At 40.1% G+C, this 27,591-nt stretch overlaps 1 protein-coding gene across 1 annotated transcript; it reads left to right on the forward strand.

Annotated features, from left to right (window-relative positions):
• adra1aa (adrenoceptor alpha 1Aa) lies at window positions 1-25,050 on the forward strand. The gene is made up of 3 exons (XM_074670673.1): window positions 1-210; window positions 4,054-5,495; window positions 23,999-25,050. The coding sequence occupies exons 2-3, from the start codon at window positions 4,598-4,600 to the stop codon at window positions 24,541-24,543; spliced, it is 1,443 nt and encodes a 480-aa protein (XP_074526774.1). The 5' UTR covers window positions 1-210; window positions 4,054-4,597; the 3' UTR covers window positions 24,544-25,050.
• Window positions 25,051-27,591: the final 2,541 nt, after the last annotated feature.

The following is a 27,591-nucleotide window of genomic DNA, read 5'->3' on the forward strand; positions in this document are numbered from 1 at the left end:
AGTGACTCACTTGGTGCTCAACATCATCTGAAGAGATTTGGAGCACCTGAAGGTCGGGCATTTATAGTCTGCTGCCTGACGCGAGGGCTCTCCGCGTTGAGCGCGCTCGGCTTTTCCACCGTCCGTGAGGAGTGAGCTCTCAAAAACCGCCTGAGACTGTTGCTCAGGGAAAACGACGGGATGTGAAACAGCTTACAAAGAAAAAGTTGGGTAAGTGCTGGATGATTCAATTTTATAAAATGCTAATAGAGTGAGAAGTTTAATTTTCTCATTTTAATTACATCTCATCCAACAGACGCGCGTCTCAATTTGCGGTTTGCGCTAGTAATAGAGGTCTTAGATAGATCTCATTGTTTCTGACCACGTCAAAAGACTTTGAAGTGGGGAAAAAAGATAAATAACTTGTTAACATTAAACTTAAATAGAATGAAGTTCAGAGGTTGCAAAAAAAATAATTCGATTAAATTAAGAATTTATTACTTAAGATTTATCATATATATTCTATATTATTTTTTGTTTTACTATTCTGCGGGAGGTTCTTGTGTGCGGTAATTTTGCTGGGTCGCACTGATCTATCCGAATAATAGGCTGCTGTTTCTCTCACAGCAGAGGACTATGTTTAGATACATCAATGTAGTTTCTAGAGTGTAACACACAACATGACTCGAGTCTCCAGCGGCACCTGGCTGTCCATCATGCCTCAGTCTTTTTATTAAGGTGGACGCCTCTCCCTGTCAGGTGTCACATATGGTCCTTGCACAGTGTCCTCAGCTTATAGAGCAGGGAATCACTCAGCACACTGGTGAGAAGGCTGAGTTTATTTCTCAGCCAGGAGTGATGTTTACTCCTGACTAATAAGAATACCTGCAGACACAAAGATGCTGCAGGTGTAGATGTTAGAACAGTTTGATTTCTTGTTCAGTTTTATCTTTTAATATTTTTATATTTTATTCTTTATTTTTGAATTTAATAGAAAAGTAAAATGTAATGTATTTTCTATTATATGGTGGAGAACTCCCAAAACACCAAGGTTCAGTAACATCGTAAACACAAAGTTATTCTGATATACTAAAGCTTCCTCTTGAGCAGCCCTGTCATTATGAAGCCACTCACTTGTTATGGGTTGACCCCTCTTTCAGTGCATGATACCCACTTTAGATATGAGTGACTCAGAATATTAATCAGCTCACTAGATGCATACCAAACAACCGTGCATTACCTCACTTTATTTCAGCCTGACTCAGATTTCAGCTCTCTTAACAGGATTTGATGAATTCAAAGGTCTTCCACCATGAAACTTATATAATTGTGGTTATTTTCAGTATTTGTTTACATTAATTTCAATAAAGAGTTTAAGTCTTGAGATCACATATAGAGAGCAAAATGAATTATTTTGTCAGGTTCATTGAAAGTCTCACCAGATTTCTACTATAAATCTTTCTGTTTTAACCTTGTTGATTGATCAAGTTGTCACAAACACATGTAATGTAAAAACAATATAAATATAAATCAGCAGCAGCCAGTGCAATTCCATTACACTTCATTTTGAATGTAATGAAGCAAGTGGGTGCAAAACAAACCCTGAATTATTACTGTTGACATAAGTGACTGCAGCCCAGCACGACCTGAAATATCTTAACTACCGAGAGACGCAGGGATTAAAATAACCAAATGGATTCTGCCAATATCACCAAGCTGTCAGCATTCTTATTGTCTGTGGCTCATTTTTACACAGTGTGTTAAATATTACAGTGACAAACAACTTTAATTCTACAGGACATTTAATATTTTAATCTGAGGTAACTTAATCTCCTCTAATATGTAAAATGATGTTGGTGTAATGAGCTTCTTCAAGTCTCCTGTGGTTAAACATGTTAGTCTTACCTTTGTAATTACCTTAGATGCTTCCCTCCCACACACAGGCAGACACACACACACACAGATCTCCCTCCTCTCCTTGAGTGGAAAAGAGAGGCTCTCGGGTGCCGTGTTATGATGGCTGCTAAATGCAGGATTTTGCTGCTTTGTGCCAGCACAAGTGCTGACCAGAGACAAAAAAAAAAGTCTGTCAGACATGTTAACAGCAGTAGAGCCAGTGTGCAACATGGGTTTGTGGGGCGCGGAGAAAAAGGTCAGCCATTGGTTAATAGCATGTGGAGAAGCAGTGAAGTACAGGAGGGAGCTGGAGATTTAAAGAGACTGTATAGTGAAGGCGATAGATAGATAGATAGATAGATAGATAGATAGATAGATAGATAGATAGATAGATAGATAGATAGATAGATAGATAGATAGATAGATAGATAGATGGGGGAGGGGTATGAAGGCACATATAAACATACATGCATACATACATAGATACATACATAAGAAACACACAGTAGAAAAGAGGACAACTCAGGCACACTTTTAATTTAGTCTCCAAAAAAGCAGCTTAACTAAATCCTAAATACGTCAACATGCTCGCACTACTTTTTCTAGTCTCGTCTAATCTACGCTTGGTTAAGGAACATAGACATTACAAACGTCTGTAATCCGCAAAGACGAGATTAATTTCACATCTGTCAAAGAGGAGGAGCTTGCATGAGCTCAAGACATTGTTTTACTGTCAAAGTACAGAAGAGCCAAAACATAATGCACCAAATTCAGCAAACAGTCACTGCAGTTTCAAGCAGTGCTGGAGGACCAGAGCACAATACAGCATCAATTACAAACTGGCCTGAGTTACTGAGTTTCTCCCTTTGCTTTGCTTACCTTGAATGCAGTGGAGTGATATTAATGCTTGACATTAAAATGTCAAGCATTAATAAAACAAAAGTTGAAGGTATTTGCATGACTCTTGCCTCTGCAGGGGAAAATCTCTACAAATGTTGGGGGAATAGTGTGACATTTTAAGCATAATGTCCAATGCAGCAAAATGAGAAAACCCAAACAACGTATACAACTGTGCATCAGTGGAGTTAGTGCTAGCACAAAGTTAGCACAAGTTGACTTGGAGCTACATGGCTTCAACTGACAATAAAAAACAAAATCTGAATTTGAAACAAAGTCAAAAACGTTTGCACTCACATCTTAAAACTTTTTTTTTTACGTAGCTACACTAAAAATCAAAATAAAGCCAAAAAACAGCAGCCATTGAGTTAAAATCAGCATCATGAATGAATGCATGATAGGCAGCTAGCTCCGGTTGCAAAAGATTATGATATGTCCCCAACAGGCCCCTCAAGTTCAGCTTTAGATAATGTTGTTTTTATTAAACTGGATGTAAAACTTTACACTGGTGGCTTTGTTTTAAGTTGACACATGTCACATAAGTTTGTCTCTCTGGAGGTGTTGGTACGCCATTTTTTTAGCTTTCAAACAGTCATGCTAGCTGTTGTCTCCTTCACACTGTTCTAAGAAGAGCAACTTCTCTGCTAGCTTTAGATTTACATTTTAAGATAAAAGTGGTAGCACGGCGCAAATAAGCTTATTCTTCAAAATGTCAAACTTGCCTTCCCTTTATAACCACTCAGGATTAAAGGCTCAATAAAACTACACCTGAATGCACACAACACCTGCTGGTGAATGTCAGACCATTACACTGTGTATAGATTCACCTCAACCTGTGAGGGGGTCACGGTGTGTTAGAGCCTTGATTGGAAAAAGGATTAAGAGCACGGTCAGTCTTATGTTCTTGTGCTTTTTTTTTTTTTGAAGATCATAGAGCAGCATGAAACCACAGAAAAATGTCACCACTCTCCGTGAACGATGTGTCTCAGACAATACAATAAAGCAGACAACTAATCAGCCCCTGATATCAGCTTCTTTAGCCCTCAACCTCTCTTTGTGTTGAGTCGATACGATGAAGCTTTAGTCACATTGATCTGACAGCAACTGTGACTCAGACACTGTCTACAGTCTTGATAGATTTGATCCGTGGTAAAGCGACAAAGAGAAAAAGTCAAACAATGGAACAATAGACAGAACAAGGATGAACCTTTTGTGTTTTTAAGAAATGTGATGTATGTGTCAATTTTCTCAAAGCTATTTTTTATGCCTTTCTTTTCACAGGCACCCTGGATGCTGTCACTGGATGCAAGAGGAGCCTGAGTGTTCATTATTGCTCTCCATCTTACCCTGAAAGCCGTCTCACTGTCTTGAGGAACATTTTACAAGAAGCTTATGGACTTTTTGTTCCCTAACTGCAGACATTTGGAGAATATGCAAACATTTTCCTTGATGTGCACACCTTTAGATGCCATCTAAATGCATTTAAGACCATCTTTGTAAGAGGTGCATTTTCTGGATGGATTACCTGATTTCAGCACAGTAGGCTGTGTTTGCATATATAACACATATCTCTCTGTGACTGCATGTATCCTGTAGTTTTATTTCCTTGATGCATTGCCAGCATAATGGCTCATTTGCCAGCAGCGTCATCATTCAAATTATGTTGTGACAAGGCTGACTTAATGTGATCATTACTCTAATAGCCTTTATGAGAATGCCCTGATGTCCCTTTTCTCCTGTAGTGAACTTACAAAGCCGGAGTGTGTGTTTCAGGCTGTTTTTGCTGCACAGGACAGTGTCGGGCATCAGCTAAGTATTTGAACAGATGGTTCCTGTGCTGGACAATATGACCCCTGCTCCTCCGACACAGAACTGCTCTAACTGCAGCCAGGTTTTAGTGCCAGAGTTTAACGTGGTCAAAGCTGTGGTTCTTGGCCCTGTGCTTGGTGTCCTTATTGTTTTTGGAGTTGTTGGGAACATCCTGGTAATCCTCTCAGTAGTTTGTCATCGACACCTGCGGACTGTCACACATTATTTCATAGTAAATCTGGCTGTGGCAGACTTGCTGATAAGCTCCACTGTACTGCCCTTCTCTGCCATTTTGGAGATTGTGGATCGATGGGTGTTTGGACGAGCTTTTTGCAACGTTTGGGCAGCTGTGGATGTGTGCTGCTGCACTGCCTCCATCATGAGCCTCTGCGTGATCTCAGTTGACCGCTATATTGGAGTCAGTTACCCTTTGCGATACCCGACAATCATGACAAAACGCAGGGCACTGCTGGCGGTGATGCTTCTCTGGGTTCTGTCCATCATCATTTCAATTGGACCTTTGTTTGGCTGGAAGGAGCCGGTGCCTGAGGACGAATCCATCTGCAAGATCACAGAGGAGCCAGGCTACGCCATCTTCTCCGCTGTGGGCTCTTTCTACCTTCCTCTGGCCATCATATTGGTCATGTACTGCCGAGTTTATGTGGTTGCTCACAGAGAGAGCCAGGGCTTGAGGGAAGGCCAGAAGACAGAGAAGTCAGACTCAGAGTGTGTAATACTCAGAATACACAGAGGAAACACCACTGTATCAGAGGATGATGCCCTTCGGAGCCGCACTCATTTTGCCCTGCGTCTGCTCAAGTTCTCACGAGAGAAGAAGGCCGCCAAGACCTTGGGCATTGTTGTTGGCTGCTTCGTGTTGTGCTGGCTGCCTTTCTTCCTGGTGCTTCCCATCGGTGAGTAATGTCACATTCATGTCAAACCAGTATTTGTTGACGTCCTGTGCCAGATGTTTTTGAGAGCTCCACAGAATTTCCTGAGAAAAGTCACAAACAAAAAAGAAATTGATATGGTACAAAACGTGTCACTAGATATTTATTTACATGAAGACTGTTTTCATGAATGGTCAAATTGATTGTGCTGATAAACACTGCTTCAGTCTTCCTGTCAGGTCCAGTCTGAGAAACATTCACTTGATTCAAACACTTGGGCAGAGGCAACAAACCTTCTCATTGAGATATAATATAACTCATTTACACAGATCTACAGCTCCATGGTTATGCCTCTGGTAGCAATTTGGGCCTTAGTACCCAGCCAAGGTTAAGTGCTTGAGATCGGATTTTCTGATAATTGTACATCCAGCTCCCAGCTCTCCCCAAGGTCACAATCACCTTTATAGTAGAAAATATATTCTCTTAATGCCAAGAGTGAGACAAGAAGATTGATATCTTACATGCCTGGAGAAAATTAAGCTATAACTAGCAACGAGCTTAATGACTCAGATTAGCTTAGCTTAGCACTCAGTGAATGGGGAAGAAATAAAAGGCAAAGGTAAAACAAGTCAAGCTGTTGTGCATGTGTCATTGCCATTTGTCAGAGCTGTTAGGTGTTTCCATTTGTTCACCGTCTGGAGAAATAACTTTCCCAAAAAACCCAAACTTACACTGAAACACAAATGGGAATGGTATTTTTTTATCACCCAAAAATCAAGATTATTATCTTAAAAAAAAAAAGACAGAAAGAAAAAAAAGAAAACGTGTATTTACCAAAACAAGACAATTTCTTTGAAGGTGTGCAACACTTAATAAAGCAGATATTACATCTTGAAAACAGGTCCATTTATCTGATGGACTGCACTCAAATTTGACCACTTTAAAAAGCTATTAAACCTCTGTTTCAATTTGATTAGCGGAGCTATTCATAGATGTCCAGGTTTTGAAGTGCTGGGAAGTGTAATAGTTCGATCATGTTAATTGAATTACTCTCTGTGGGGGCACACTGAGGTTAGAGTCATTCTGATGAACCTTGTGGTCTCTTGAGCAGCGTAGTATACGCTTAGGCTTAGCCATCTAGGTATAAGCTCTAAAAATAGCATTTATTAATCTTTCAGATCTCTGACAGCCTCCAGATCTCCACTGTCTGTACACAAAAGGCATGGAATTCAGATGCCTACTTATTGCCACAGACTATTAAATAAAGAGGAGAGTCATTTCCCTGTTCTTCTCTCTCTCATGGGCTCACAATGAACAGCCAGTGATGAAAAATAACCCATCACTTGTCATACCTCGTGTGATGGTCCTCTTCAGGAATCACCCAGCTTTATGAAGTGCGAGCTTCGGGGAATTCACACTGCTTGATGACAGTGCTCCATTGTATGTGCTGGTGTCAGTATGGAGGAGACTGAGAGGAGATCTGTGAAGATAATATGAGATATGGCACAGCCCACAGTGTGCCCACAATTTCCCTTGGGGCTTTTATTTATTCCATGGTCTCATGATTGTAAATATAGATGCAACCATTTGGCTGAAGGCCTTATCTGACCGGGAAATGAAGAATAGCCTCGGTTCAGCAGTGATCCCTTACAAATCCTGGCAGCAGTCTACCTGCAGGTCCGTGGAAATGAGAAATGTATCAATGAATCATCAAGCAGTCATCGTGTATTTGACATGCAGAGCAGGACAACTCATAATCATTTCATTGAGTTAAACCTGCAGGGAAAACTTTATTTTATCAGCAGAAAAAAATTAATTGTAGGAATATGTTATTGCTTCCTATTTTAAAAAAGGTGAGTTATTTCAGCTCTGAACTAATATGGAAAGTCCTCCACACTCCTTGACATTTAAAAAAGTTACTTTCAGGAAGTGTAAAGCACTATTCCTCCAATATAAAAATAACTTCCAGCACCCACAGGGATTTTAGTGTTAACATTTCAATCTTGAACTGCCCCCGTCTGTGTGGAGCTATTTCATTTCTTATTTTTAATATTTAAAGTACGCACATGGCATGATGTGATCTGTTACACCTTCAACCAAACTAAGTGATGTTATGTTGTGCTGACGCACTCGGCAGCACTCTGCTAGATGACAGCGAGGTACAAAGTTACACCTCTTGATATTAGGGCCAGGAAGATGCTTGTGGAAGCGTCATTCCTGTCTGTGATTAATTATGGTGACATAGTTAATATGTATGCATTCACAGACACTTTATGGACTCTTGATTTGGTGTATATTTTATTTCATCTCTATTGTTAGAATCCTTAATTACCATTATTGCCTTCTTTATGATTTAGTGAGGTGGACATCATTAATAAATGACAAAAAGCAACATGGGCAAACTTTATATCTACAAAGTGATGCTGAGAAATTTCCCAGCTTACCTGTCTCCCTGTCCTTTTTTCAGCTTAACTGAGCACCACTTGCAGTCTTCTGACTATTTCCCTCTATTGTTATTGTAGAGATTTGACAGATCTGGGACAGCCTTTTCCTTTAACACAATAATACACTTTGGTTTGGAATATTATAGAAAATGATCAAAAAATATTTCACTCAACAGATTAAAAGTGTTATTTATTATTACAATGTAAAATGTACTTAAAGAGATATAACGTTTCCTTAAAAGTCACTTTGAATATGAATAATTTGTTCAACAGACAATGTTCCCCATGTTGTAAACTTTATATTGTTCATGTTTATTGTGTGAGAGATCTGAGATTTTGTATAGTTGCTACTTTAGCCATGTTTTTTTAAAAAAAGACATTTTTCATATTCATGGAACTTCCTGATTAATCAAAGGCAAAAATCCAAGAAAATATCAACAAAGGTCAGATTTTTCATCATTTTGTCATGCCTGCCTGATGATAACGGTACTTAAAGTTCATGTGAGGACTTTCTAAGTGATCTTGAAAAAGTCTCACTTCTTTTGTATGTCTGATTGTAATCCCTGATTTAAAATGAGATTATCTGCACCTAAAAAGGTTATTTCTAAATGTCATTTCTTAGTTTCTCTGTCTGGGTTTCCAGGACTGGAATGATTGATTTTTTGCACATAGAAGTCCCTGTAACAACATCACGCCAGCCAACAAAGTGTAGCACTGAGAAGATAGATCTGTGTTTTTCTCTGATGAGAACAATTTCTTGGGCTAATTTTGTGGTAATGGCAGACACTGGAGCAGGACTGGATAAAAAGAAAAGAACAGAAGAGCAGAAGAAAGCTAAATGGGGGAATGATAAATCAAGGGATAAACACTGTCTTAGCTGTTTGTGATAATGTTCATCGCAACCCACAGTCAGCAGTTATTCAGCAGTGGTCTGTTCAAACTTGAGAGTCTATCAATAAAATGAAGAGTGAGGTTACATTAGCTCTGCTTGGTGAGGTTGAGGTTGGAGAGTTTCAAGCTACAGCACTACTTAACTTTCAGTACATACATTACTTTGTCACTTTGTATCTGGTGTAAAGTTGTCTTGAACAAAGAACATTTTCTGCTTTACATTCATTTGCTTCAAAACAAACACCTTGCTAAGACTCACATCCTCATGACAGTGAGTGCTAGTGCTCATGGGAAACTGAGTCTTTAACCTTCACAGCCCTCGGAGGACCTCAATTACAGAAATGTCTCGATAGCTGTGTCCCAATTCAGGGGCTGCAGCCTACGGAGGCTGTAGCCTTCGGAGGACCCGGCCTTTATAGCCTGCGTAGACCGCAAAGGCCTAACTGAATTGAGACAGTCTGGTCTACGAAGCATTTCCTGTTTGTTACCCTCGACGTCACTCAGCGCCGCCCTCACCTGTCAGGCTTTCATTACTTTTAAACACACGTAAACCAAAACCTCACATTCAAAACAGGATGATTTTTACTATCTTTTTATTACTTTGCGTTGTTATTAATTATTGTCATTATTATTATCATCATTTTTATCATTATCATCATTTGAATTATTATTATCCCTATTGATAGAGTATAGATCTACCATTTACATGAGAGTAAGGCAACAACGTACATGTTCAACATTTGATCAAGTGCTGGGGGGATGATAAATAAATAAGTATAAAATAAAAGCTGCTGAAATGATTTAATGTCTTTTTTGAATTCCCTGTAAAAAATACATAAATAAATAAAAAAAACTCCAAGTAAGTTTTTTCCCAAGAGAATTTACATTTATGGACATATTTTTATATAATAATGAGAAGATTTATAAAGAACTGTTTTTCCTCAGGATATTACTTGATGGGAGCCCAAACAGCACATTTTCACACAGAAAAACAAAATATTCTTCCACGTTTTAGAAACACAATCACATAGTTGTTGCCAGATATCCTTCATATCTGGATAAAAAAAGGACTCCTTTTGTAGTTTGGCCGTGTCCATTAAGTTCAGTGTTCATGCGCAATGAATCTTGGGATATGTGAGGCTATGAAGGATTCAGCGAACCCGTCCTTCGCGGCCCCTGAAACGGAGGACGGATTCGTCAGCCGCATTTGGAGGAGCCTCCGTACTGGGACAGCCTCCGACGCACCGCTGTGACGTAATCAGTCTTCAAATCCAGCCTCCGTAGGCTGCAGCCCCTGAATTGGGACACAGCTTATGTAATGTTTTAAACTTGTTCTACTGCCCCCAGGTGGCTCAAAATCTAGAAATGCAGCTTTAAATTTGTGTTTTTCTCACCCTGTTTTGCTATGGTTAAATATTAGCATCAACTAGGTCTTATTTCACACCTGGAAGCAGTAGTAGTACAAGAAGTACTCCTGTCTGAATTCTTGCTTGTGTTGTACATTGCTTTCAACAAAAGTGTCTGCAAATGTAAAATGTAATGAAATTGCATAAATGAAACAGTAGAACTGTAGAATTCTACTGTTTTCTATATAGCCCCCTAGTTAGGGGGAGGTGATTTATGCATCTTGAAGCATGACTTGTCAAATTTGCGGAAATTGTGGGGGGTTTTTTTTCGTCTCATGAGAAAACAGTAAATTTACTGGGTTTTACAAAGAAGAAGAAGAAGAAAACTGGTTTGTTTGGCAGTACAGACGGTGAATGTCCTTTCTGATTAGCTGCAAGGACTGTTTACTTTAACCAATTATTGATGAACAGATTCTTTCACGGGCTAAAGCTTGCAAGCTAACTGCACAACAGTGATAGGGAAAGGTAGATTTTGAGCCAATAATCATTTGCGGTTCTCTCTTACAGTAACTTATTTATCCCTTACTGCTAGATAATTCAGGCAGCCCATGTTCAGTGTATAGGGGAATGAGCTTTTCTCCTCTAATGTATACCCTCCAAAATAATCACGCTCACTGTAGCTGTTTTCTGTTTAGTTGTGTACCCAGCATTATGGTTTACTATTGCTACTGACCAAAAATGTGTCTCTGACTGTATTCACACAGGCACTACCGAAAATTTCCTCTAACGTCCAGGGTGCATTGCGAGTGTTAACAGAAATGACGATCCTGCCCCAAGATATTCAAAGTTTTTCACCTTTTTGTTTTTTTTCTGAATAAAACTTTTGCGGGACACAGCAGGTCAAAGTCAGGACAGCTCAGTGGAGGAGAGTGGGTGGTGAGGATGATGTCTGTATCCTGTGACCAGCACGATTGTTGTACACAATAAAAAAAGAAGCTGCTCTACTGTTTTCTTTTTGCCAGTCTGCTTTCCACACTCGTGGGCTGATACCATGAATAGGTTTGTTTACTCATAGCACTGATGTAAAGGAACCAAAAATGTCATTATAGAGCCAGACTTTGCTTTTTGTTCCATCAGATATCTCCAAAGATGACAGTGTTTTCAGCAGCATCCTTTTTATGACCTGTTTCATTTCATGACACTGTCCCTGCATGAAATTCCCCAAATGAAAAAAAATCATGCAGTGTTGATAACAACTTCTCAAAATTTTGTGTTTGTGTGTGTGTGTGTGTGTGTGTGTGTGTGTGTGTGTGTGTGTGTGTGTGTGTGTGTGTGTGTGTGTGTGTGTGTGTGTGTCTGTGTGTGTGTGTGTGTGTGTGTGTGTGTGTGTGTGTGTGTGTGTGTGTGTGTGTGTGTGTGAGTGAAATGCTTACGGAAAGAGTCTCATGTAATTCTCCAAGTTCTCACAGAAGAAGTGGCGACCCAAGACTTGTTTAGTGTCAAGTTTGTCACAGTTGGAGTTACACAATCTTCTGACGACAGCATCAGTGACAGAGTTGTTCTTTTGGGTCCAGCTGAGGATTAAATGTATAAGCTGCAGAGCTGGGCTCAAAATAATTTGCTGCTAGATTCTTTCCACCTCTTCCTTTTATCCATTTCTAAATCAGGGTCGTATTTTTTGTCAGCCCACATTTAGCTGTGGGCGACAGCTCACCCAATAAAGCATTTCACATGGCACCTTCCTTTCCTTTTCTACCCCTGAATGGAGGTGTAAGCTGAGATAGAAAGATTTATTGAAGCCACACAATAGGTCAGCCATTTCATTATTTTATTGGACCACTGGAAGCTGCTGGAGACGTGGACAGTCACCTACATTTCACTGATAAACAGGCCTGCATGCAAATGGCCTGTTAAGCCGTTTTCTCTGCTTCTTCATTTCAGATCCAACTCACGCTCTCTGCTGAGTGTTTCCTCTAATCAAGAGCTGCCTAATTTATGGCAGCAATTTTAATAAATCCCTCACCCTGATGGCAAGCATGGAGAGATATTTTGAGCGGAAACTGGAAGAAACAATTAAACTAAATTGTCTTAAGTGGATGTAAATAAGAGCAGTGGTTTGTTTCGTTCAGTAGTTGCAGATTTCATTAAAAACACATCCTGTAATGCCATAGACTCTAGGAGAAGTAGTTAAAGCTCTAAAAGTCTAATCTGCATTGTTTTTGCCAGGTGAGCAGGATGATTAAATGAAAGACAACATTTAGTTCAAACTGATATATCTTTATACTGTCTGTGTGTTTTGCTGTGATTGATTGTTGTTTATGAAACCTGGTAAATATTCCCGATAAGTCTTTTCTCACAAACCCCACAGAGGTTAGCGGTCCTGTTTTTAGCTCAGAAATTATTTTTTGGATGATTGGATTTGTGGTGCAGATATTTAAAGTGCCCAGAGATCAGTTTGGGTGATCTCCTTGTTTAACCTCTAGCACTAGATCAACATTTTTATTCAACTTTGTCCACACGGTAGAGGAAATTGTGGAATCAATGGAAATCTGCTTCTCTCACAACACTGATCACACATGGGGTTTTACAGGGTACTGGAGTCCCATCCCAAATATTTTGTGGTTAAAATTAATTTATGAATCTAAGTCAGTAATAAAAAAAATTAAATGGGTGGAGCTGGCGGTAATTTTGGCTGTAGTTAAGACCTCCTGCATGCCAGCTCTCGGCTCACTGCTTTTAGACAATGATAACACGCCATCAGGCTTTAATCTGCTTTGTCTCTATTCAAGTGTCTTTTTACTCTCACGTACCTGAACATGTGAACTAAACTTTTTCTTCCTTGGTGTTTAAAACTCTTCTCTTTACAACATCTGTGGATCTTTTCTGTTAAAGGGGCTGTGAGGAGTTTGAAAGTGACCTTGAAAATCCCCCCCCCCCCCCCCCCCCCCCAGATATATTCCCCGATCGTAATCCACACTTTAAAATGAGATTATCAGCGCCAATTTGGGTCATTTCGAAATGCTGCTTCGTAGCTTTTTCGTAGCTTCCTGATCAGGTCAGGATCTAGGTTGATTCACGCCATATCAGAGTCTCTGACAAAACCACGCCAGCTGATGAAGTGAGAAGAGAGATCTGTTTTTCTCTGCTGATGGACACTAACTGTCAGACAGAAAAAGGGCAGAAGAGCAAAGAAAGCGAAACCGGAGAGTGCTACAAGCTAAGGCTAAGCTGTTTGTGATAATGTTCATTCTAACCCACAGGCAGCAGTTATTCTGCAGTGGTCTGTTTAAGCTTAATAGTCTATCAATAAAATGAAGAGTGAGGTTATGTTAGCTCTGCTTGGTCGATGAGCACTGGTAGGACATTAACAGGATTCACTTATGTTACACATTATTGGTTCATCTCACAGCACCAGGCTGCTAGTAGCTCTACAATTAGCAGGCTACTTAAGTACAGTACAAACTGACAACGTTTGCTTGTTGTCTCGTTTGAAACAACAGGGTAACATAACTGCACTGATAAATACCTTACCTCGTTGCGTCATATCTGGTAAAAAGTTGTCTTGAACAAAGAAAATTAGTTCCAAAACAAACACACCCCCGGTTAAAAGCCACACTTTTACCACAGTGGGTGTGACACTCTGGGCCAGCCAATACCTAGCTACTATGACAGTTTTACCTGACTATAGCGTGTTTAACATGGGAAAACACAGGATCACAGAGTCTGTGGGTAAATTGAGTGAACTGAATACCTGAGTGTGTCTAACATATGGACTATGTAATATATAAACATAGTCTCAGTATCAGTATCACCCATCTGTTCCTGATACAGAATAGCAAAGCCTTTCATTGGCTACAGGGTGCTAAACGTGAAAAGTCACTTGAGCTGTGCCTCTGATTGGACAAACCTGGGATGATAATATCTCTTTAACTGCTGAGATAGAAAAAAACAAATTATTTCCTCTAAGGTATGCAAACAGAGAAATGAGCCATTCAGTCTGGTTTTTTTTTTTAAGTTTTAACATGAGCAGTAAGTTTCTTCTCTTCACACGTCTTCTACTTTTCTTCTACTTTATAACACTCAAAATGACTGCTGACCAAAGTGTTGCACAACCCAAAAAATCAATACATAATATCAAACAAATCTCAAGGGACACCATCTCATAAAAAGGAGCAGAAACTATAGGCATGCATGCATTTCTATCCAGTTACAGAAAGCTCGGAGGAAAGAAGTAACAATAAATACTATCCGTCAACCATTCACTATATATTGATTATGAACCTTCCCTGCTCGTTCCATTGTGAGATGCCATAAAGCAACCTCGACAGGCACTGACATACGGTGATCTGGCCAGAGGAGCTACAGGACAGACGTCAAATCCCCTCTGCTAACCAAGACACATTTAACTCACCAATCAAACGTTGAAGATCCTGAAGTTGGTACACTCCTTAGCAGATCAGATTCTTGTCTGATATTCATAGTTTGAAGCTGACATTTACAGCTATAAGAAGCTCAGTGTCTCTTCTAATGTTCATTATTTGTTCTGCTCCTCAGCTTATTCTGTAATGAACACTGCAGGGGCCCTCATTTGTCAAAGGAGCTGTCAACTAATCATCTTTTCAACATCTTAGAACACGTGGTAATGAAAGGACAAACTTTGATAACATAAAGCATGTTTGATGCATATCAATTTAATTTCCACTTTAATTTTCAAGTCTGACCATGGAGTGTAAAATGAATGCTCGTCGTCTCCATGGTGTCACCCGTCTGTTTCTGAAACAGAGTTTTGAAGCAGATTGTTGACAGAGACCATATTTGAAAAAGGCGGGCCTGGAGCCTCTTCACTAATAGTAATGAGGTGCCTGCGTGTCAGTAAGCTGTGAGGTGCCTCTGATTTGGCAAACTTGCCTTCTTAATATCTTCCAAACTGCCAAGTAAGAAACATTTTCTACCCCCTTTATGGAGTGTGCCATTAGAAAATCAGCTATTCAGATGGGAGACTATTTTTGTACCAAGCTTCAAACATGTATAAATCTGCTGTGAGCCTGACTCATGTTTAATAGATCTGATAACATGGATTAGGTGGGTGAAAAGACTTGACAGATGCCATTCACCAGGGGGAGCTATAACAATTCTGGCTTCACTAAGGATGGCCATTTGTTTTGTCCATGTTTGTACACATTCCCATTCGTCCAGGTCATGGTTATTCTGAAGACTTGGAGACAAGGCAACTGGACTTTGTGGAGTTGGGAAGACATTTCACCTCTCATCCAAGAAGAATAGAATAGAATAGAATAAAATAGAATAGAACGGATTAGAATATAACTTTATTGCCATTGTAACAAGTACAACGAAATTGAAGTCACAGCAGCAATCAAGAAAACAAAAATAAGAAAGTGTATAGAAAGTGCAAAAAGGTCCATAAGAAAATAGATGATGACAGCTTGTCCATCATTCTCCAGTTCAGCCAGCCTCCACCTCCACAGGGTCCAGGACTGAGCTTCTTCAGTCATGCTCCATCTCTGTCTCCTGGATCCTGTCTGCTCACAGCAGGTGAAGCTCTTCCAATGTGGCGTTGGTGTCTGATGTTAGCTCTGTTAGCCATGTCTGTGAATGGCATGATGCTACTCTGCCCTCTGGTATTCCCTCTGTTGCTGGGTTAGCACAGCTAGATCGTCCATCTTATTAGAGATAAGTCTTACATTCCCAATGTTACGCCCGGCTCTCAGGCGCACCAAAATGAAGGAGACAACTCCAAGGTTTAAACCGGTTTACTACGTTTGTTTTTTATTGTTTTAACAAGCAAAGTCCATCCTGTTCACGTCTGGGGTCGGAGCGACCTGGGCGCAGCTGGGTGATTCTCACCAACAGGGTCACAGTGACCCAAAAATATAAACAACCTAAACTGGCAGACTTTTTGTTTCTACTGGCTGAAGTAGAATATGAATTTTTGTTTTTTGATAGAAGTTAACCAGGAAAACAATTAAATTCAGTTTTATTCCAATTTTATACTAGCATGATCCAGAATAATTTTCATTACCGATATGCTGAGTTGACAAAGCAGACCATTCATTAAAAAATATTTTTACCCTATTTTTTCACATTAACACAAATGAGCACAGTAAATAAACAGCAGAGTGCATTGATAGCAATATTTTATTTTTTTAAATAACATTCAAAAACAGATATCTCATTACTGATATACTATAGGTATTTTAGAGTCACATTTTTGAAATACTCTCTTAAGTAACAAGAAATACTTTCCAGAAAACACATGCAGAGAGCATTTAAGAAACATTTTATAATAAATTAACAAAGTTATTTTTCTGAATAATAAAAATATAAAAATATGTTCCAATTTACATCCATTACGGTAATGAAAAATCTGCTACGGAGGATGAGAATTTATGTTGCGGTAATGACTGATGGTGGAATGAGTTCATTTCAAAAGGTCATCAGGACATTACATAACTGAATAACAACAATTCTGAACAATAAAATGTTAAAACTGATTTAAATCCAACTTCATTCAATTCAGGCCTTTGAGTGCTTTTCCCAAATCTCAGGCAAGACACAAAAATGACGAGCAGAAGATGTTGCAGGCATCGGCTCTGGGATGACTTGCTTAATGTCCTCCAGGAAGTACCAGACTTCTCGATGGAGGCGGAGCATTTTTCCAGACTTGTTGTCTTATTTCAATGGTTGATCCATCTTGTCCCTCCTTACTCATGGGTGTGGACCTGCTCACCCACTCCTTCCACTGGACAATGTTGTCTCTTGTATTTGGATCCAACATTGGGGAGAATGACTTGCTTTTGCAATTTTTGCATTGCCTGTACATGCATTTCATGTTCCCTCTTTCACGAGAAATCTTCTTGCTTGGGTTTTCTATCAGAAAACGTTTGTGAAGGTTTTTGTTAGTGTCACAGAGAAACCGTCTCCTAAACACCTGCCCACCGCGCCTGATGTCTCCTGCTTTACTGTTCACAATGGTGGATACATCATCATGATGAAAGAAGGTTCTGATCGCACTTCTCATCAGCTGCCTCCACTTGATGGTTGAACGGGCATTTTTTATCAGCTTATTTCTTGTTTTTGTTGCTTCCTTTCCCATTTTCATTCGTTCTACTTGCTTTCTTAGCCTGTCTATTTCTTTGTCTTTCCTTTGTAGTGCTTTGTTTTTTTCTTCAAGTTTGCCTCTCAACCTGGATGCAGCAGACCTGTTTGTTTTTGGTGTTGATGTTTTTTGAGGGTGAACTGGTGAGGGAGCTTCAAACGTGCTGATTTTCTCCATTTTCTGTCACCTTTCTTGATGGTCTGGGCTCAACAGCTGTCTCATCATTGATCGAGGGTGGGGTGAGATCTGGAACATCCCTCGAAGGTCTTTTGTTTTTTGTAATATTTAGCAGATTTTTTTTCTCCATTGCTTTTGTTGTCTTTTTAATGCTTTTGCATCCAGGTCACTTGCAGATTTCAGTTTGCCCTCAGACTTGCGCTTTCGATATCTACAAAAAATAAAACTTCAGTGACTCAGGGTGTCAGTAATAGTAATCATATGTGTACCACAAGTCAAATTATGAAAATGTATTTTTGCAAGCATTTTATAATATCAACAGTATCATAACAGTAACAAAAAATGTGGATATGATACAAGAGCAGAAATATAATTAGTGTGATTACATGTGGGTTGAGCGAGTACCGAAATGAGTATCAGATACATATTATTTAATTTTCCTGGAGTATTCTTCCACTATAGTTTGTTGAATTCTGAATGGATAGTTTTTTATTGTTTAAGTTCATGTATTCAATTCTAAAAAATGTGTTGCTGCTATTTCCTATATATCTGGCTTATAATAAAAAATAAATTCCCAATTTCTGTGACGTTTTCAAATAAATAACAAATATAGACACTTCTGATCATCACATAACAATTTTAGGCTTCAATGAACAACTTCCTGTTCAAGCACCACCCACTCCTAGGTTGAGCCCAGCACCTCTGGGTTCAGGTTCAGATCCATTCTGTTTAAATTCGATTTAGTTGGTTTAACAGGTATCAATGGGTGTACTCGCTCATCCCAAGAAGACATCTTTGAAGCAAGCAGACATGCACACACATGCACGCACACACCTACACACACACACACACACACACACACACACACACAGACACACACACACACACACACACACACACACACACATGCACACACACACACACACACACACACATGCACACACTATCCTTCCTGTAACTAAAAATACCTCTTTCTTTCCTTTCTTCTGTACTCTTCCAGAAGTTCAGGATTCCCATATAATTTCTCCCTGTGCTTTTTAACCCTAGCTTGGCTGCTGCCTTCTTGCGCTGGTCGTTGGTCAGTCTTTGCAACAGTCACAAAAGCCATTCAACACGATCATTAAAAAGGCAGAGTGAGTGTGCAAATACAATTTGAGTACTTATATAGTTAATACATAGAGACATTATAAGCTAACAAAGTACTGTAGGAAGTCAATAAAAATTCATTAAATAACCATCAACTGTCCATTTATAAATCTTGAGGTCTAAATTAATATAACATACTTGCATTTAATGTTATACTCTAACTATAGGAAGAGCATCTCATTACCACAACATAACTTCTCATTACTGTTATGCGCCTTTAAAGTACACAGTAATGAGAAATATGAGCAACGGTAATGAGGCACTCTTAGCTAAGTTGGCATATAGCACAAAATGTTAACATGCTACACAAACACTACCTTTGCCACATGTTGAAGTCCTAAATTGTCTTCACATTCAGACAAAAATAATGTAATATATTTTCAATAGTACAGATTATCAACCTGTATCGGTAATGATAACCAACAGTGTAACAAGAGGACAATTTAAAGACATTTTCAAAAAGTTCATCATGTAAGAAAAGAGAGAGCAACTAACCTTGTCACCATTTTGAAGCTTCTGTCTGAAGTGATGCATCAAGGGATTGCTTGTCAATTTAAAGGTACAGTGCAGTTTTTATAGGCAGATGAAGTACAGTTGCGGTAATGAGGAACTTTTTGTACGGACACAATAATTTTCAATAAAATCAATATATATGTGTGATGCTATACACCATAAATAACTATACTGATCATAAATATAAATGTTTTTACACAATACTGTGCAATTTTGCTCTATTTTAACAAAACAGAATTTTCAGGGGATGATAAAGAACAATACAATAATGGATCTTTTGGGTAATGAGAATTCACAAAGATATTTTGTTAAATAATTCTGAATATCATATTACAGGTGTAAAAAAAACATTTAGCCCTACTGCCCACTTAACCCTCTTTGTAGGAAATATCATAACTTATCAAAGTAACGTGTTTTGATCATAAAATATAACCAACATGTTTGTTGCAGCTTCATGAGAATCACCCAGCTGCGCAGAGACATCCAGCAAGACGAACAGTCCACACACACTAGACCGCAGCCCCCCTGCGGGCTCGAAGAAATAGGAGGCCCAACCCTCACACTGGCCAGGTGTTTCAGGTTGTTCCATCATGCAACTCCACCTCCTCCGAGACGTCACCTACAAGAGAGAGCAGGGCAGCTCAACAGTGCCACACACAAGCATAGACGGCTTCAGGGGCCGTCACACCAATAACGATGGATGGACAGCCAGGTCCTCGTCGTCACTTCTTAACTCACACCTGAGAACCAGGTGGTCCTCACCTCCTTCTCCTCACCTTGTGGGAAGACATCAGGCCTTACACCAGTTAGCATTGACAGGCTACAGGCTGCAAACAGCTGAGTTCACATGTAAACAATGCAGCCATGGTTACAAGGAGGATCTCCAGACAAACACAGGAGAAAAAGTAGTAAAAACATCGCTGAAGCCGCAAAAAGTTTGGTGTCCATGACCAACAATGAGCCATACAAAGTAATGATCCACTCCAAATACAAAGATTACGAAACAGAAACGAAAAAATTACAAGAAATGGACAAAGAAGAGAGAGCTGATGCAAAAGGCAGCCACAGCCAACAGGGCGGCGCCTAGCAACAAGAAGCCAGATGAAGCTTCTTAGATAACAGGCAAAAAGTCTTCCCAACTCGACACAGTCCTGTTTCCTTGTTTTTGAGTCTTTAGTTTCACACTGTGTTTTTCATCAACTATTATAAAGCTGCTGAAAAAAAAACCCAACAAATATGGTCATATTGTTGTCTGTTTGCACTCAGCATGAGTGGTAAAAGCTACATGTGATGTTTGACAGCTGTGGGTGTTAAGAGTTGGCAGCAGGTGTTCACTTCCAGTTTTAAAGCTTCACAGTATTTCAAACTGTTAGTGTTTTGACCATACACTAAATAAATAATGGCTGTGACCACTGTGACATCACCTATTGGTTTGCTGTCAGCAAACGTGGTGCCCTTGGCAATTGGCTGCTACCATGTTGTTTTTCTGAAGCCTGAAGTGACAACATTGGTAGGAGAAGGCAGAGCTGGAGAGAGGAGAGGAGAGGAAGGTTGGCGAACACTTAAGTTATCAAAGCTAAATCTTACACTCATGGTGGATTCATTAGCTGGAGAATGAGCTTGTTTGCGGTCATGTTTCCCACAGAATGAGACTTTATTTATGGCGGTGGCTGACAGGAGCAGTTCATTCATCACTTTAAATAAGCTAAGAGAGATAGAGGAATGCAGCTGTCTTGCCACTTGCTGGCTTAAATCCCTGGTGAGAGAAAGAGGTGGGCGTCCATCACAAACTCTCCGAGGAAAAGCAGAAAAAACCTGCCTCAGGTGTTCTCCACCAACAATAATTCAGGTAACCTAATGTACCTCACATTATTCACTGAATTTCAATGTAAGTCACGATTAAGCACAATTTCATTTGCATATTTTGAACTCCCAACTAGTCATTAAGGTTCATGTAAACAATCTAAAGCAGAGGTTTTCAACAGGGGGTCTGTGGAAGTTCTGCAGGGGGTCTGTGACACATTTGGTTGGTTGGGCAATTTTTTATATATTCAAATATCCATATCCAAATATTTCAATATTTACTCATGTTACTGTCAGAGGTGTTGACAGTTTTTACACTCATTACTTAAGTAGAAGAATAGATACCAGGGTTTAAAAAGACTTTTGTAGAAGTTGAAGTATCAACTTAAGCTTTTTACTTAAGTAGGACAGTAAAAATACAGATTTCAAAAACTACTCACAATATGAAAGCAAAAGTAACTTCAAGGGTGGGGGGGCATTAAGGCCAAAAGCTTAGGCAGGGGCCTATAGCCTTCATACCCCCTCCTGCTCTGCCACAGACATCTTCAAACTATGCTACCTACCTCGTTATGTCCTTGCTGAGTGTGGCGTGATTTGTGTCACATGCAGGAGTGATGTATCCCGAATAAACCATAGACTGTATAAAACATGGATGTAGCCTCCGCAATGTTGCCCATCTGCTGTTCCCCTATCGGCGGATGCAGCCACATTCGTTATGATGCTGGTTGTGAGTTTTTCTTCAAGCAGCTACAGGGCGCTCGCTGGTTGCGTGACTTGAGCTGTGTCTCTGATTGGAAAATCAAACGATCCTGATAACTTCTAAACTGCTGAGTTAGAAAAAAATTCACTCAGCGTACAGTGTGTGCCGATAGTGAAATCAGCATTTTAGACCCAAGCTGTGTTTTTGAACCAGGCTGTATGGATGGGTGTGTGGGTCTGTGATTTCCGGTCTTTCTGCAGCCAGCCTAAAGGGAAGTCTCAACGAACAGCAACTTTTACCTCCTCCTTCATAGGCTTCATTTTTACTAACCAGATGTTGCCCCCTGGTATAAACCAATAGGGTGTTGGAATGGTTTTATATCTCATCCATCCACAATCAAATTGACTCTTTCAGGATGACGCAAAGTCAGCGATTCTAGGAAAGGTTTTCACTTTTTTGGTGTGTGTTATTTTGAATGACGACAGGCTGGAATGAAACAGGAGCAGCGAGGCTATTTCTAAAATGTGGGGAGTAGAATGTACAGATATTTGCCTGAAAATGTAAGGACTAAAAGTAAAAAGTCGGCTACAAACTATTTACTCAATTCAAGTAAAGATACCCCAAATTTTTACTTAAGTAAGGTAACTAAGTCTTTTACTTTGTTTCTTGGTACCTCTGGTTATTGTCTTGGATGCACAGGGACCAAAGATGTTACCTTTCAGCATTCGCTTGTAGCTCCTTAAGACAGAGGAAGACTCGCCTCTGTCACTGTTCAACCAATCAGGAGTCCCAGCTTAATTAGGGGGTTCTTGGTCTGAAAAAAGTTGACAACCCATCAGCCAATTGATTTAAGAATGAAATTGATTCACTTGAATTTGCTTAATGAGAGTTACTTTTAGAATAATTATCTGAGTAAATGTTGCAGGGATCTAAAACCATGATCCAGAAGAAGAAATCTGCTTCAAATTGCTTATCTCGTGAACTACACTGTTTATTTAAACTACACTGTTCTAAACTGTTACACATTACATTACACAAGTGCACAACAAACAGATGACAGCAAACATCAGTCTGATAAGAAGCACATGAATGCTTCGCTCGTAGGGGGCAGCTCAAACTAAGAGTACCTCAGGGATGTTACAGGTTCCTTCGATGTAAAGTGCATTTTTTCATGTTTCTCATCAGCTGAGCTGAGATGGAGTTTTTTTTTTTTTTTTTTTTTTTTTTTTTTTGGACCAAAGGCTTTTTTTCAGGTGGGATTACAAAAAGAACAACATTGAACGAAAACAACCTTGGACAGTCAGGGACAAATGGCTCCTTTCTTTTTCCTGAAAACTGGGTCTCCAACAAAAATTCAGCCAGTCAGTCAGTACAGGGTCATATTGGTTACCACTATGTTTTCAACATAGGATATAAACAGTAGCCAAGTGTCAAAAAAAATCCTGGTGCAAACTCTGATGGTATATCTAATCTTCTCTAGACGGACAAGACACATGACCTCCCATATCTTTTAAGCTGCGCTTCCACCAAGCAGACCGGTTCGGTTTGTCTCGGTACGGGGAGCTTTTTGCGACGTTTCCACTGACTCATCCCGGGACAGATCCCTATAAACCGAGACGAACCGTCCCACTTTTTTGGGACCCTTTCGTGTGGGTGCCAGACTGAACTGGTCCGCTCTCGGAAGGTGGCTTACACGCCACCCACCATGAGAGGGCACAGTCTGCTGTGGAAACGCAAAAGGGATCAGGCTTAACTGTACCAAACCGTCCCAAACTGTACTGAACCGACCCGGACTGCTTGGTGGAAACGCAGCTTAAGTCATATACTGAGGGTACTGACTCCTTTCATTAACACAGAATGCGCCTTCTGGCAAAGAGGGAACAACCCCCCCCCCCCCCCCCCCCCCCCAAACAGCAAAAATAGCATAGAGGCGTCAATTGTTGTGCCACATATTCAAGAAAAGTTCTTAAGATGGGACACCAGAATCCGTGGAGTTCAGATTAGGTTGTGTAACAGTGTAGCATGAGCCTGTTTACGTTGATCACATAATGGGTCAAGATCAGTCTTAATCTTAGCCAGTTTCTCTTTTGACTAGTGCACATGATGCACAACTTTGAGCTGGATCACAGTGCCTGGGAGGTTTTTAATGTGAAATATGATTCACAAGCAGGGTGGAGTAACTATTTCCCATCACAGCAACAATAGGAAACAGAAATACACTGTAAAAGGTTAACTATGGTGTGGCAAAAGGGACAAATAACACATGATTGATGCACCCACACAACTAGCCCTAATATTAAACTGTCTAAACTTAGAAAATGGATCAGTTGGACTATGTCTTTCCATCTGCTGTCATGTTGATCATTCTACTGTTTTCTATTTCCCAACAGGCTCAATGTTTCCGGCGTACAGACCTTCAGATACAGTCTTCAAGATCACCTTCTGGCTCGGTTATTTCAACAGCTGCATCAACCCCATCATCTACCCCTGCTCTAATCAGGAGTTTAGGAAAGCTTTCCAGAGTTTACTGGGAGTTCACTGTCTGAGAATAGCTCCCAGATCACACCATCACCATCTGAGTGCGGGTCAAGGTCACACACAGGGTCACAGTCAGTCCCTCTCTTTGGCCTTGGACAGCAGAGGGGCTCCGTGTCGGCTCAGTCCAACCTCCTCCATGGCCCTGTCCAGATCCCCATCCTCCAGGGACAGCAGAGAGTGGAGGGTCCTCTCTGGAGGCCACACAAGAGGGTCTGTACCGTCCGAGACGAGCAGAGATAAAGTGGCCAAACTCTGCAGTAAAAGCTTTAAACAGACCTGCTGCTGCATCCTCGGTGACGGGACTCCCCCGCAGGAACCAGACTGCGCTCAGCCCCCTCCTGTTCCCACCATTAAAATCCACCAACTGTCCCTGTCAGAGAAAGGAGAGGCTGTATAGCTACTGTAATCCTGTATCCATTAGTCATAACTCTGAGTTCAAGGGTACAAGGGATGAATATACATATTCCTTTCAGTCCATTCACATCACAAAGGACTGCATTTGAGTGATGGCTGCTTTGAAATCAGAATCTAAAACTTTCAGCTTTAATGTTTATGTGATTTTTGCTGGATTTGACAAAGTCGAAATTCTGCAAAGAAATTCAAACACTGATCTACTTTTCTCCATAAAAACAGACCTGTCTGGCTAAAACTTAAGAAAGTTAAGAAAATGTTCATTAGTTGTTATGAAAAAAAAACCCTGTACTCTCTCCTCCTGAGGTGGACCAAGAGGAAACAACCGCTCTATGAAAGAGACCAAAAATCCTTCATGTTTACATATTTTATATTATAGAGGAGCAGGCAAAAGATGTTAAAAAAAATGCATGGTTTCAACAAATATTTCTAAATGCTGATCGGTGGTGCTCCTGTTGTCTCCAGAGTTTGCCCATGTTGCTGTTCCTGCTGTCAAAACATTGTTTGTGTGCTCCTCTGTACACATTAAGGGACCTTGTGTACTTCTGTGTCACATTACGAATAAATTTGTATGACGTGTTCCTAATATGGGATTCGTGGTGACATTTTTGGACTGCAGTTGTTGTTTCTTTTGGTTGAATCACTAAAATTTATAGCCCCTGAAAACATGTATTTCATCTCTCCTCATTCCCACAATATCATGTACCTCTGAGCTGTGCCAGATGGACATCTTAATATACTTCTGTGGAATTTTAGCTGACCTTGTGGTTGCTGACCTCAATCCTGCCCGGCCCCCAAGCTTCTTAAAAAAATCCACCAGATTTAGAGATGTCAGGCTAAGTCATACGCAGACATTCCTCTCTCAGGCTGCGTCTTCCTTCAGTTGTTTTTAGCTGCCGTGCACATACAAAACACACAGGGCTTTTATCTCTCCTTTTGTGAGATCTTCTGGGTATGTAAGTGCTGTTTGCCAGCACAAAAGGTGAAAAAAGGAGTGTGTTGAGCGTGAGTTCAAGACTGCAAAGAGTCTCTCTCTGTTTACGCAGAGGAATCAAAGGGCAAGAGGACAAACCACAGCCAACTGTATTGATTTACCCCTTTGGAAAGCTCTTCTGTAGTACCAAGATGCACTCTCTCAGTGACTGAGTGAGAGGGAAGAGATGCAGCCAGACTCCTCAAGCCAATCTCTGTGTGTTAAGTTCAGTCGTGGAAGTGAAGTGGACAGCTCTCCCACAGGGGGAGGGAACCCGGCGGGGCAGTGAGAGTGCTCGTCTGCGTCCTCGTTGTCATTGACTTGCACGTCTGTGAACCTGTAAATCACACAATCTCTGCACAGATGCCATTAGATGAGGCGCTTACAGCAGCCGCAGCAATAAACCACACATGGTACAGAAGACCTGATTCACCCATCTCTATTTATCACCGACTATAGGAGGCAGTTGGATTATAAGGAAGATTTCAGTCAACAAATACATTTGTGCCTTGCTCCATAAAGATAAATTACCCCCAAATGGAATAGCTTTTATGAATGCTATAATTAGATCTGCAGACTTGCAGAATATAGATGTAGACTGAAACGCCTCATGTATTTCATCAACACAGCCTGCTTTTATTTACCAAGCAGACTTTCTTTAAGTTTCTGATATGAAATCATCAGCAAATTAATACAATCGCTGTACAATCAATTCTGACTGAGGGTTACACACTAAGGCTACAATCCTTGACTGTATGAAATCTTTCATTGCTAAATTTATCTTCATGAGGATATTGGGGCAAAGAAAAAAATCAATTCTGGGAAGGACTGTGCTTTTATAATAGCATTGTCTGTGTCCCAGAGTGTTGAAGGCATAGCGAGTACATCTGGTGACTCATGTTTGCACACTTTTCCCATGAGGGCTTAGCTCTGTTAAGTCCTTCTGATGCTTTCCCCAGTTGTTTCCCTGAAAGCTCTCATCAGCTGCTGAAGATGTTGCCGTTAGAGGATTCCCCCTCTCCTGTTCCAATCACAGCTCTCATAATGCTCCATTTTATTTGTCTAACAGCCCGCGGGGAGGCTTTACTAATCACAGCCATTGTTGATGTGTGCATCCACTGTGATGTTGTCTTGCTCAGTTTCATTTTACTGGGAGCGCCTCCGTGCCAAAAGAATCCATAGAGCTGGAACAACAAAACGCTGATGTGAAGCTGAAGCTACAAGTCACGACTCTGTGACTCCACCTAGTGTCGCTCAGGCCCTCTGCATTTACTCAATCAACATGATCAAGTTCTTCCACATTTAAAACTGACAACACCTAATTAAAACATGAAATCAACAGGAAGTAATGCATGTGGGTAAAACAGTTCTGTTTAGGAAATTTGTAAAGTTTATGATAGAAGATAAAATAAAGTAAAAATTGTGCAGCCCTAACAATTCTAAAAATATAAAAATAAAAAAGCATCCACTGCGAATAAAAGTTCTATTAAATAAAAAGCAATGATTTAAATGAGACGGGAGTATCTGAATTGGAAAGCAAAAACAAGCAAAAGCGTGAGGCTGCATCACCTTAAGAGCTCTCTTTTCTCGGTCACTACACAGGGTAAGATGAGTTAATACATATCATGCATGTGCATGCCTCTTTTTCTGGTCACTTTTAACAGTCTGAAGCCTGGATAAGGGGGGGACAGTTGTTATAGTGACATGAAAAAACAACAACATGAATCTATGTGAAAAAGAAATCTTATTTGTTGTTCTCTAACCCATGAAAACACACCAACATTAATCATTACACTATCTGTGAAACACACTTTATTTAACCTTTATTTAACCAGGTAAAAGACATGTTGAGGTCAAGACCTCTTTCAGAAGGGTGACATGGCCAAGGCAGGCAACAGCACATGTCAAAGTAGACAAAAAAAATGGAGCAATAGACATTACAGTAAAAGCAATAAAATGAAGGAGATAATTTTAGAAACAGTTAATGAACAGAGGCACTGTTTGATGAAAAGTCTTACCCTAACCCGAGCTCAAAGCCCAAAAGCAAATACCATAACCCTT

This window comes from Halichoeres trimaculatus, unplaced genomic scaffold (genome assembly GCF_033239565.1).
Source record: "Halichoeres trimaculatus isolate MK-OKI-2021-1 unplaced genomic scaffold, fHalTri1.1 fHalTri1_scaffold_5, whole genome shotgun sequence".
In the NCBI taxonomy this organism is placed as follows: Eukaryota; Metazoa; Chordata; class Actinopteri; order Labriformes; family Labridae; genus Halichoeres; species Halichoeres trimaculatus.

What these genes read in the sequence shown, in the direction of transcription:
- adra1aa (XM_074670673.1), top strand. Translation starts at nt 4,598, where the DNA reads ATGGTTCCTGTGCTGGACAATATGACCCCTGCTCCTCCGACACAGAAC. An exon ending in CTTCCTGGTGCTTCCCATCG is followed by an intron (nt 5,496 to 23,998) that starts GTGAGTAATGTC and finishes ATTTCCCAACAG; the next exon opens with GCTCAATGTTTCCGGCGTAC.